Source organism: Protopterus annectens, chromosome 14.part0 (genome assembly GCF_019279795.1).
Source record: "Protopterus annectens isolate FY-2018-M chromosome 14.part0, PAN1.0, whole genome shotgun sequence".
Lineage (NCBI taxonomy): Eukaryota > Metazoa > Chordata > Ceratodontiformes > Protopteridae > Protopterus > Protopterus annectens.
The window spans coordinates 996,800,311-996,814,076 of record NC_056748.1 but is presented as its reverse complement, the minus strand read 5'-3'; the positions used below and the strand labels follow the sequence as shown (position 1 = coordinate 996,814,076).

General features: G+C 40.6%; 1 protein-coding gene across 6 annotated transcripts in view; it reads left to right on the top strand.

Annotated features, from left to right (window-relative positions):
- LOC122789390 (zinc finger protein OZF-like) overlaps nt 1-13,766 on the top strand; it is a 253,309-nt gene that overhangs the window by 187,574 nt on the left and 51,969 nt on the right. For 2 of the 6 annotated variants that reach the window (XM_044056802.1, XM_044056801.1), the window contains exon 4: nt 13,336-13,766. This exon is cut by the window's right edge and continues 1,441 nt beyond it. The exons of the other annotated variants lie outside the window; for them this stretch is intronic. In XM_044056802.1, coding sequence (XP_043912737.1) covers nt 13,336-13,766 — 431 coding nt within the window. The remainder of the gene's footprint in view (nt 1-13,335) is intronic. 6 annotated transcript variants of the gene reach the window in all.

Sequence of the window (13,766 nt, the reverse complement as noted above, 5' to 3'; positions counted from 1 at the left end):
AAATTGTGGCCTGCTACAGATCACCCTCCATAACCCAGGACCACCACTCCACCTTTCTGGAGACACTGGAAAACATGAAGGTCCTACCGAACACCCTGATATTGGGCGATTTCAATTACCCTACCATTGAGTACAAACTCCCAGGCTCAGCGCTTCCTGGTATTTATCAACTCAAATGCCCCGGATCAGCTGGTAAACTCCCCTACCAGAGTCCACAACATATTGGACCTGGTCATCACCAACATGGGCGACAGTTCCATACCAGAGGTCAACCCATCACTGGTTAGATCAGACCATAAACTAATCACCCTGGATGTCCACACCCCACCACCACCCCCAACCAAGGAAACCACAGTTTAAAACTTTTTTCTAAAGCAAACTTCACCTTACATAAGGCACAGGTGGTAAGTTTCACAGCCCCCACGCTAAAGGATAACATTGCCCAAGATGCAGAATCCTTTACAATTGCACTCTGTGAGCACCTACAAGGATGCATGGATCGTGCCATCCCTAGCAAGACCAAGACTCACTCCCCTAAGAGAAGGAAACCAGTCTGGTGGACCCCTGCCATAAACAGGTTATACAACAGAAGGAGGAAACTAGTTCAGAAAAAAAGCAAATCCCAGGAAGGAAAAACATCCCTGATTAGTATCTGTAAACTAAGGTCCCTCATAAAATCATCCAAGGCTAACTTCGAAAGAAAAATAGCCAAGGATTCGAAAGATAACCACAAAGCCTTTAGCTATGTCAAGAATCTAAGTGGCAACTTGCAGATATGCTCTGAGCTAGTGCAAAATAGCACAAAATATACTGGACCTACTGATATTGCCAACATCCTGGCAGATAGATTCAGTGCAAACTTCACCTTCAAAAGGGCCCACAACAATACCGGAAATGTGTAGTGTAGTGTAGTGTTCCAGAAATCACAGAAGCACAGGTGAAAACAGCCCTTTCAAAAGCCAAAAACACAGCATCAATGGGGCCAGATGGTGTCCCAGGCTGCTCTTGCACGAACTACAGAACGAAATAACTCCCCACCTAAACGCGCTGTTCAACCTCAGCCTCTGCACAGGCTACGTGCCCATAGAGTGGCGCACAGCAACGGTTATTCCGCTCCACAAAGGAGGGGCCACAACTGACCCTGGTAACTATCTCCCCATAAGCCTGACTAGCCTGGTCTGCAAGGCTATGGAGCGCATCATTATGGAACTCATTAACAAAGACATTGGGAACCTCCAAACCCTTGACCCGACCCAGTCCGGCTTTAAGGGCAGATCATGCCTACTAAACCTGGTTGACTTCGAGACAGTCACAAAGGCCATAGACGAGGGAAAGGTGGTTCACACAGCCTACCTTGATCTCGCCAAGGCATTCAACACCATTCCTCACTCTGGTATTATAGAAAAACTCACCAGCCTGAACATAACCCCTACGTCACAAGATGGGTTGCCAACTGGCTTACAGAGAGAACTCGCACGGTAAGAATAGCGGGCTCCAGGTCTGACTCTCTAAACCAGTCACAAGTGGTGTCCCGCAAGGCTCTGTTCTGGGACCCCTACTGTTTGGCATATATTTCTCAAAAGTACAGGCAAACACAGGACTATGGCTAAACAAGTTCGACGATGACTGCAAACTGGGAGCCATAATTGACTCTCCAGCTGACACAGACATCCTTCAAAAAGGCCTTACTGAGACCGACACCTGGTGTCAAAGTCATGGTCTCAAGCTAAATGCCAAAAAATGCGTAGTCATCCCGTTTGGGGGAAAAAAACACCCACTAATTACCACATAGGTGGCAGCCCCCTTAATACAAAAGAGGTAATAAGAGATCTGGAGACCCAGGTAGATAGTAATCTCTCCTTTGACAATCATATTGCCAAAGTAGTTAGGAAATCCTTCTATGTGGCCCATCTAATTACTAGCTGTACTCAGTGGCATATCGCTTACTCGGAGGTGATCTCTGCCTGACTTACAAAGCTATGTCCTACTCAGAATTGATGGACATGCTCCACCTAGAGAAATCCGAGTCACTGCGAGCCATGTGCTCTAGTGAGCTAAACCTCACCACAACAATAAATAGAACATGCTGGAGGGATAGATTCCTGTCAGAGACTCCCCATGCTTTTGAACAAAATTCCTAACTACATTAGGCAGAGCTCATAGATTCCTAGATCAGTACTAGGCTAACTGCCCTTGCAAGCCATTTTAAGCATAGCCAATTATCCCTTGGGAGACTTGAACCCTGCACCTTGTGTTTGTAAGGCAAACACTTTAACCATTAGGCCACCCTCCCAGCTCCTCACTAACACTCTTCAAGAAAAGCCTTGACTAGTGGATGGGTAACAGAAAATACACCCCTGTGATCACTTCATTGGCTCTGCTTGACAGAGGCTCAGTTAATTAATCGATTGGGCGGCGAAAGCCGACACACTCTGGCTAGGCTTAAAAATGCCCTCGGGCAAATAGCCTAGTTACCTACCTATGAACCTATAATAGATACTAACATGACTTGCATTTTGGATGTAAAATACTTCAGTTACATGTACTACAGGAGCTTTGAAACAGGCAGAGTAAGTGTTGTAAATCAAAATTATACAAAGTTTGTCTACAAAAAAAATAGCAATTTAACATTGTCCATTATCAACCTTATCAAAGTGCAATAGCATCCAACAGAGTGAACCTTACTGGGAAATTATGACCCTTCCAATGGTGATGTACCCTTCACATCTCCCCTGGGCAGTGTATTATTTAAGGAATAACCGATGACATGTGGTATATTGAAGATGTACTCACTGTTGATGTGGTTTTAATCACGAGGGCGAAGCCAGAGGGATTGGTTAAAGCCAACCATGGGTAAATTTCAATATCCCACAACCACAGAGTCTGTTACTGCCATTATACAATGACATTATTTAAGAAAAAAAATACTTTTCTTAATGTCTTTGTATAATGCCTCCGTGCTGCCCTTCCACATTTTTGTGGTATCCCAGGGCTTTTTCTGATGTACTGCCCTGCCTATTCCTCCCCTTGCAAGTGTGCCCCATCCACCAACCCATAAGCGTTTTTTGGCATTCTCCCCTATCAGTGGATACACCCCTCAAGAAACACTTCTCCTGCTTGGGCTTTTCTACCCGTAAATTTAAACAGCATCTTCAGCCTGATTTCATCGCTGTAGAAGCCTAGCGTATGTGCTTAATTCATCTTACTGCTGAAGCACTGCAATAAATATAAAAACTAGCTAAACCTAAGTAATTTACTGTGAAAAGAGCTCAGGCGTGCACACTCGCAAGGCAGCTTTTAGGCGATAATCTAACTACCCCAATTCCTGCTCTCGGCAACTGTTTTCCCTTGCACTTTTTCCTCTCACTGTGTTTTTAAACCTACTTTTAAACATTTGCAGTTTACTTTCTGACCTGATTATTCCTGCATGACTGACTGCTTATTTTAGTGCTATTTTTCCAGTCTTAGTAGGGGATTTAGCCCAGGCTAAACCTTACTGCTTTGAACTGCCTCAATCTGTATTTTCTGTTGTGTACACCCACCTACCTACCCCCTGACTCTATATAGCTGTGTAGCTCTTTTGACGCCATCTTTAAATCCTTCCTGCACCCCAGATCCACAGACCCTGCCTATTCCTCCCCTTGCGAGTGTGCCCCATCCAGTAAGTGCAGCTCTTTAATGTCTTGTCTCTGTAATAGTTAGTCCTTATCCATGCTGTAGTTAGCTTGTTTGTCTGACCTGATTTGAGCAGTATTTCTGCTGGTCTGAGACTTTGTTTTGCCTCAACTGTTTTTTAAGCTAGCTAAATTTATGCAACTCCTAGGCAACTCCCTAACTGCACATATCAGAGCATTTGTTGTTGACCTTGCTCGCTAGTCTGTAGCGGCATATGCAGTATCATGTTTACTGCATGTTTGTTTCACTGGTGTAATGCTGCACACTAATAGAAATTGAAGCTATCTGTGTTGATTCTCAGAGTAAAACTGAATTAGAATTCTCTGTTAACTTTTAGAAAACTGCGAATAGTTGACTGTATTTTATGCTTCACCTACAGGGCAGTTTCTAGATCCTTTGAGTTAATCTTTTCACTCTAGCAGTCGACAGTTACAACTTCTAATGCTAGCTGTATTCCTTTAATGTTTTTATGATATTCTGTAGTGGCTTAATATTTTACAAGTATACTCTCTTTAATCCAGGTGTTAACCTTGACCTGTCTAAAGCCCTTAATTGTGTCTTCTCATACATTTTATCCCCTTATTTTTCTTACAGCCGGCCCATAAGCGTTTTAACCTTTTCTTTCCCAGGCCTGCCCCCAGTAGTAGCTTACTACAAGGTATAGAGTCTTAAGACTCTGAAATAACTGTGTCCTTTTATACCGCTCACTGTGTTTTTAAATCTGCTTTTAAATGTTTGCAGTTTACTTTCTGACCTGATTATTACTGCATGACTGCTTATTTTAGTGCTATGTTTCTAGTCCTGGAAGGGAGTTAGCCCCGCTCCGTTCACCCTCACTATGCTCGGGCTCACTCCACTACTCTACCCCCATTCCTACCCACCCCATTACAATTTCCTTTATACTAACCACTCCCTCCCCTTCCTGTCCCAATATCCAGTCACTACTACTTCCTGCCAAGACCACTCCTACCTAAATATCTGTCACTCTTACATCTCATCATTTCCTGACATTCACTATTTCTACTTTACTTTCCCACTCCTCTACACACTCCCTTATAATGCAATACCTTCTCATTCCCACCACACTTCTCTGTACCGCAACCTATCACTCACCTTGCCAACCCACCCCTTCTCTCTCCTACTTATACATATAATATCTTTCAAACTACTCCCTCATTTATGATCTCCCCAACGCTATTTAATTTTTCCACCACATGTCTACACAAACTATACTCCAAATCCTTAAACCTACTGACAAATCTAAACCAAAGCTTTACAAACTCCACTTTCCTTTCCCTGTAATCTCTCTTCTCCCAAAAAACTTGCTCTGTTCTGAGGACATCCATCCCAACCCAAGCCCCCCTCAACACCAATCTCCCCTCCCCATGCACATGTCCACCTACATCCTCACTCAAAAAGTATGTCCCTATCTAAATATCTAACTATTAACTCACTAAATATTCAGAGCCTAACAAACAAAATCTCTGACTTGAACACATGGATAGCTCATACTACCCCGCACATTCTGTCCTTATCTGAAACATGGCTCAAACCACATTTTTGCAAATAGTGAAATACTCCCAAGCTATAGCATCTTTCGCTCTGGCAGAGTCCCCAAAAAAGGAGGTGGCATAGCCATCCTCTACACCAATACCTTAAACCTCTCACCCCTACCCTTAACTTCCTCCCAGCTGAAATTATATTTAACTGCCACTTGAATCCTCATAAAAAAATGTTGTTGCTTCCATCTGTCTCCCTCCTGGAAACAATTCTCCCATCCTAGAGAACATCCTATCCTGGTTCTCCCTCACCATACCATATGAAACCCTTATCCTAGGAGATGTCAACATTGATTGGTCCAAACTTACTACTGACACTCCACAACTCAGTATGACCTTATTCGGCTTCCACCAACTGTTCTCATCCCCACCTGCTTCCACAAAAACTCATCATCCAACTCTACTATTGACTGGATTCTTACTCCCCACACCACTACCACAACCTCACTACCTTACCAAATGCCCTTAGTGACCATCTCCCAACCTCTGTCTTAAGATACTCTTCCCAAACTCCCAACCACCACCTGGTCAGAAATTGCCGTAAACTATCCAATTTTAATGCCTCCCAATTCACCTCTATTCTTTCTAGTATAGACTGGTTTATCCTTGGATAAATCCCTCTCAGTGACGCAGTAAGTACATTTAATAGCATTTTCCTTAATGCTTTGTATACTCTTGTGCCCTCTAGAAAAATCAGAATAAAATCAACTCGTGCTCCATGGCTTTCCAAAGAAACTAGGTCCTTTATGCACAAAAGACAGTGCCTTGGAAATCCTGGACCAAAACAAAACTGCCTCAACTTCTCAATTATATACAGCTAAGGAACCTTGTGAAAAAACAGACTATGAATGACAAAACATCCTACTATAGCTATGCCCAGCTCACTAATAAATCCAAACCTCAAAAAATGTTGGTCTACTCTGAACAAAATGCTGTCCCCAGGTAGTCCCTCAAACCCCTCACCTTACCCAAATACTTGCCCTCAGAAAATTGCTACCCTCCTCAATGAACACTTCATTGACACCATCCAGAAACTTATACCCCCTAACTCCATCTCCTCCTCAGCACCTAGCCCTCCCAACTCTCGTAACACAAATTCCTTTTCCTTTTACCCTGTTCCCACTTCCTACATTAAATCTTTTTCTTCAGCTCAAACCCTGCTCTCCTTCCACTGACTATCTACCTCCTTCCTTCATCAAATTATCTGCTGAATATATTGCCTACCCTATATCTATACTAATTAACAGATCCATCCTAGAATCTACCGTTCCTGACATGTGGAAATCCTTTTTCAATATTCCTGTACATAAAGATGGAAACTCCACTGACCCTGCTAACTACTGACCTATTGCTATTCCTCCCCCTTTCTAACATCTTAGAAAAATGCATTCATACACAGCTTTTCAATCACCTACTCCAGCACAATCTACTAACTCCTACACAACATGGCTTTCATCCTAAACACAGTACAACTACTGCCCTCCTCTCTCTTACTCTATCGCTGTGGTCTTTGACAACAATAAACTCCTATCCTGTCTCTTCCTTGACCTTTCCAAAGCTTTTGATACAGTCTCACATACATTACTATCTAAACCTATCTCCCACCTCACTGTCTTGGTTTTCTAGCTACCTATCTGATAGGCAGCAAATCAGTTAGATGGCTTTCATCCTCCTCCTTTCCTTCCTGTCCCAACAGGAGTACCTCAAGGTTTCATCCTGGGTCCCATTCTGTTTAATGTCTTCACCAATAGTCTCTTCACATCATGCAAAAAATCTTCCCTCATTCAATACGCTGACTATTCTACACTCATATCTATCTCAAGTAGTATCTCTTATCTCCATACTCTAACCCAACAGGCCTTTCTATCAACCGAAAAATGGCTCTCCAACAACCTACTTATCCTTAACCCAGAAAACAAAACTCTTACTCTTCCTCCCCCCTTTCTCTTACTCAGCATAAAACCACCTTTGCTGTAAAGACTGCAAACAACACAATTATCCAACCTGATACCCACACAACTCCTTGGAGTCATTATTGATTAAAATTTAACTTGCACATACTCCAATGTATAAAAAAGAAACTCAAAAAAGTGAGCCTACTGTATCGGGATAAAAAATTTGTAATGCCCAACTCTAGACTCACCCTTGCACAGACACTCCTCCTTCCTTCCCTCCTACATGCCGCTCCTGTTCTCACCAACATTCAAGCCACAACACTGAACAAACTCCAACAAACTTACCATGAAATTGCTAGATTCATAACTAACTCTCCGTACAATGCACATCACTGTATTTCACTAAATTCTCTCCAATGGCTAGAACTCTCCCAACTACTGCAGCTAGCTCAATTTCAAATATTACACTCTATTCTCTACAAACTGACACTCTGTCCATCTCTTGCATCCCTGAACTCTACCTATACCCCATCTCGTACCCTCCATACTTCAAATCAGCAAAACTGTCAAAATACTCTATAAACACTTTGTTTCCCATGCTTGGAACAAGCTTCCTTTGCCATATATTCCATCTCCCACTCCTCTCACTTTAAAAGTGAACTAAAAACTTCTCAACTCCAAGACCTGCCTCTGTTGTCATGACCCAACCTAACCTCCTTACACCCTTCTTCATACCTAGGTACCTCATTTCCCTTCTTTCTCAACTTGTAGGGTGGCATGTACCACTTTTTTTCTCATGAAAATGAAGCAAAAAGATTTTCTTTGTATACAAGTTCTGTGTCTGTATGTATAATACTTGGGTTCTTTTTTGATTATTTTGTTTCTACTCTGTACTTTACTTTCGCTGTATAATCAATTAAAAAAAATTCTCTAGTTTGTATATTATGGCCATATCAACTTAATCATTTTATATTGTGATTTACTTTTACTGTGCATTTCATTGGAGCTTTTCTCCTCTGAAAATGGGCCCCATGCCCGGCAGGACCAACCTGGTTAACAAATGTCCGTAAATAAAATAAATACTGTGCATGCGTATGGGACTGGTGTTCCCACGCTTACGCAGTACATCAGTGCTGTGCAAAGGAAGCAATGGAGAAAGGAAGATCTGCTTTGCTTTTTTTTTTTTTTTTTTTTTTTTTTTTTGAAAACCACAAAACGAAACCAGGAGACTTTTAACAAACGAGAGAGAGCCAGGACAGACAAAAGAATAATCAGGTAAGTATCTATAGTTTTGCAGAACGTACTTGATTATCCTTTTATTTATTTTTGTCTGCACCATCTCCCTCGTTCGTTAATTCTCCCGGTTTCTTTTTTTTTTTTGTTTTCATTAAATAAAAAAAAAGAGAGAAGTAAAACATTTACGAGATATACTAATGGAAAAAAGGCAACCTTTTTCTGTTGGTATATTATCTGATTTACAGTGGGCATGCTGGTGGGGGTTGACCAATCATTGTGCTTGTTTTTGAATATTAATGGCCAGTCATTGTATAATTCCCTGTATTGCTCACCATCATGAGCAGTATTGTTTGCTTTTGTGGTGGAGTAAACTAATACAGATCTAAATTTCAGGAATGTTAATTCTGAAATATAGCCACATTTCTGAATTTGGGCAATGTGTTTGGAGACACTTTTGTGAATATTTTCTTGTTTCTTTCGTGGTCGAGTAGATGGGATTCCATTTTTTTTCAGTTGTTAATCATTAAAAAAGTGTGTGTAGCTAATCTTTTATATATATATATATATATATATATATATATATATAAAATGTATGTTAATACACATTTTCTTATAAAATGCAGTACAGCAGTGACTGTTGCCTCAGATGTGTGTTTACACTTCAGAAATGCTTTGTTTTGCTTGAAAAATAAAAGTATTCACAGCAAAAAATGAAGTGCTGATTAAAATAATTGCAAGTTTGCACCAATTTTTTAGTTGGGTGTTGTATGCATTGTGAATGTTTACATATGGAGTTTATTGTTCAGACTGTAAGCTATATGCACAGTGAGTAATGGAATGTCAGATCTAATGTTCATGGTCTGCGTGTACTCTGTCAGGCTGTGAGGCTAAGATGCATAAATATTCAATCCCAGCTTGCAGGGAGAGTTGTGCTAAACTTTCATTTCCCTCATGAAATATACCCTATTTTAGGACACAACACTCGTATAATACTCAACCAAAGGTCTGTTGACTCTCTTATGTAGCCACACTTTCACCCTTTATAGAGTTCCCCCTGCTTCTCTAATGGTTAAACCTTATGCACAACCAACAAAGATGGTATGTATTTCGTTCCATCTTTAAAAACAACAAACTAGTGCTTCAAACATCTGCCATCAGTGGTCTAAGATATTTTTTGTCATTTGTAGTAAATGTTTCAGTTTTAATAGTTCATAACCTGTAAAGACACTGTAGTTAATATTATTGAAGGAAGTACAGCAAAATGGCCAAATAAGCAGTTATATGGCTACATTATAGAATTTCATTTTATTGGACTGTTACCTAGTTGGTTATATACTACAAAGTATAGATTGCAGCAGTAACCAAGACAAGAGGTTTTTAGGTGGGGAATAAACTTGGTGTTGCTTGTTAGAATTAACATGTATTTTAAGGAAGTTATTTTTAGAAAAACAGTGCAATCACGGTTTGTACGCATGCTCATATTGTGTCTACGGTATGTATGTATCCTAGTGTTAGTTCTAAACTTAAGTTTCAATTTACTCCATAGTTGAAGTGAAAAGTTAACTATGCTTTGTTTATGTATTGCATTTAAATTGGACACTAGAAACTAATGGACTGATCACTGAAGATGCCCATTCCACAGCATCAGTAGAGACTGGCCAGCTCAAGCTCCACCCCTTTTTCTCCAATAATGCATTGCTGTCTGCTAACTACTGGTCTTGTTGCCACCATTATTGCTTAAACAACTTCTCTGTACTAGCTTGAGCCTTTGGTGGTGTTTGAAGAGTTTTCATCTATCCTTTGCATTTCAGATAGGTCATTTTTTCTGTATAAAACGTGTTTATATTTCATATGTCAGAAGTCAGTTTCTCTGGCATGTAAAAACTTTATTTTTTCCATATTTTTCACACACCTTTCAGTTGTCATACTCCCCTCCTCACTCGCCACTAATGCTTTCTGTGCGTGCGTGTGTGTGGTGTAGATTTTATATATTTATATAATATATACAGTATGTGGAGTTGGGTGTGTTTAGTTGACAGCTGTTTAGTCAGCCACATATAATCAACTAAACAGTTGAGCAGCAGGTATGCACCATCACACAGTTCCCAGGGTTAGGGAATATGCTCTTGCCCCATGATTGAGAGAGCTCAGAGTTGATATATAATTAGCAGAGGGTGTGTGGGGTGAAGGAGGCTTTGCCCCCTTGCAAAAACTGATGTTTTTATTTGTTTTTTAGCATGATGCTTACTGGAGTGTTGGCAAGTTCAACATTTTTATGTTGACAATGTGTACGTTGATGGGTGTATTCGGTCATAAGTCCTAGTCTTTTACCATTTCTGTATTGGGTAGTACAAGCATTGATATCTATTTCTAGTGTACGCTGTCTCATCACAATAAATAAATTGCAACATCTATACAGAGAGAAGGATAAGGCTTCTGACTTCAAAAAATGTAAGCAGTGTTAAGATCCCGCTACAAGATCTACTCGGATTTTGTATAGTGTGTCTCAAAGTTGGTCACCTAGATTCTGATTGTATTTCAGGCATCTTAATTCTGATTGCACTGTCTGCAAAAACATCATTTCAAGGGCTTTCCTAGAAAGAAGGAGCCAAGGGAATTATAAAAGGTTTGCTGAAGGAAGTAGCCCCAAAGAGAAGGAAAAGGAGAAAGAGAGAAGGATAAAGAGTGACAAAAGATTTGACCAGAAAGACCAGAGAAGAGAAAAGAAAATGAGATGGGAGGAAACTTAATTTTCCGTCTTTGAAAACCTTTATCTCCAGCTATAGCTCCCTGGATGATCATTTCATTATCTCCTCACCCATGGTGTACTATACTTACCACTCCTCACTAGGGCACTTTGGGACTGACAAGACCGACTTCCTCAGAGAATAGGGTGCTTCTCCTGGGAGTAGTTGTCTCATTTCTTGTCCTACTTCAGTTGCACTTCTCTAGGTCCCTCTGGAACCAACTACAGATCATGTACGAAGATTCTTAGCTACCCAAAATACATTTTCCTGTGCTTGGATGGCTTTGACATTGGCAAAGGTGTTGCTGCTGACCCCCACAAGGTCCAAGAGGATCGATGTTGAGAGTTGCTCTGTGCTGACTGTGGTACTGAGCCTTTTGGGGCCACTGTCAGTGCTCTCAGGATTTGATCCCTCTGTGCCAAAGCCCACCGTAGTGGTCTTGGAGCTAGATTTATTGGTACAGATGTTTGGTTCTGAACATTTCCACTATAGATTTAGTGCTGATAAAGTTCATTCACCAGAGGTTTTCCTGCAAAATACTTCAGTGGAGTTGTCTATGTTGGCTTATTTGTTGCATTTACAATGAATAAACGTATTGTGGCAAGGCAGTCTGCCAGGAAAGTTTATAGAGGCATATGGATGAAGTTTTATTTATGGAAACACTAACAAAATGCTGCCCCCTTTTTGGCACAAAATTTTTAAGCACTAACCTTTTTATAAGAGGTAGTTACTCCATGAAAGCTAAGCTAAGAGCAATTTCTTCCTACCAACAAGGGTTTACATTGTCCTCATTAGCATCCCACAAGCTGTGCAAATATATTCCTTAACATTTTTCATTCCAAACCTCCCTACACCATCCTTCTCTACTGTGGAATTTGAATTTTTTTTGAAAGGTTGACTACGTCCATTCAAGCCTTCCAGTACAGTTGACGTTAAAATCTGATCTTGGAAAACCGTATTTCTAGTGGCAATCACATCAGCTAGAGAGGGGCATCAGAGTTGTATACACTGAGTAAACTTGCATTCATTGCAGTTCATAAGGACAGGGTTACTGCTGGGACTAACCCCTCTTTTATGCGTAAGTTCACTACACAAGTCAGTTTAATCATGCCATACATTTACCTGTGTTTTTCCCAAAGTTGTCCAACAAAGGAGAATCTAGACTTCTCTGTTTGGATGTTCACAGACCACCCAGATTTTACTTCCACATGACTAAAGAATTCATAAAGAATGACTGACTCATCAACCTTTCCAGACTGAAAAAGTCAGAAGGCAGTCAAAGTTTCCTTATTAAACTGGTTATCGGACTATTCCATTATTCTTCCAGCAATAAATCTCTGTCCACTAAGAGCGCACTGTGTTAGGGCTTTTGCTACCTCTGTGACTTTTCTCCAAAATTTTCCCTTGTATGAAATCTGTGCAACAACTACATGGTCTGCTTTACATACTTTTGCAGGGCTGGATAGTCTCTACATGTCTAGAGCCTTAATTGAGGCTTTTGTTCTTGGAGATATCTTGTCTTAGTATCACTTGGTTTTCATTGTCCAGACAAGACCAACTTAAATGTTTATTTACTTAACAGAATGTTAGATTTACTACATATCTGGACACTTGGAATATGCTGCCCACCTGTCCCCTAACAAATTGCCATATTCTTTTTTTTTCGTTTGTATGTCAGTTGGCGCAGAGGTTAAGGTTGCGAGCTATAATTTCCGAGATACAGAGTTTGATTACCTCAGCCCTTATTTGCCTTTTTGTATGACCTTTAGTAAGTCACATAACCAGGCAATACTCCTGGTTTGTACTCAAAAAGGGGACGGTCTCCATTGGGCTTTCCTGGTTAACAAATAGAATTATCTTCTCCATTTCACAGTTTGCCTACCTTGAATGTTAAAATGTCTTTGTTCAATCTGGCGAGTTATCTGAAAGCAGTGCATTATGAGACACAGATGGCTTCAGCTGGCCAGGCTGTTTCCAGTGGGAGGCACCTTCAGTGACCATTCCATTGGTTTTTAGTGTCAGGACAGATGCCAAGTAAATCTGAAGTTCTGATAACTACATGACCTGTTTCTATTTCATCAACTTAAGCAGTTCTTACTCAACAATGATGAGTCAACGTGATGATCTGATCATATGCTTGCCTAAATTATTCTGTATGAAAGATACAATATGTTGAAAATGTTTTATAAGTATAATATAATAAATGTTTTCATATCTTTTTAGTTTGTAGAAGCATTGACTTTAGACTGAATGTGGAAGGGCAATTATCTTTCAAATGCCGGCCAACCTCTACAGTCGGGAGACCATACGTTTGTATGGAATGTGGAAAGAGTTTCCGTCATCTTTACATTCTTAAAGTACATCGTGATATACATTTCAGAGGGACAGAACATGTGTGCAGTGATTGTGGAAAGGCCTTCAGTCAGTGGAACAGTCTCAGGAAACATCAGCGGCACCACACAAATGGCAGCAGCAGTCACAGTTCAACAACAAAACAAGTTCCTGTTGTGTCCTTAACATCCTCTTCACATGTGATTCTACATAACGAGAGACTATACAAGTGTCATAAATGTGAAAAGAGCTTCCTTCAACTGCGGGGGCTGAAAGTACACCAGAAAACTCATGCACCAGATAGAAAATGTGGTGAGCAAGTT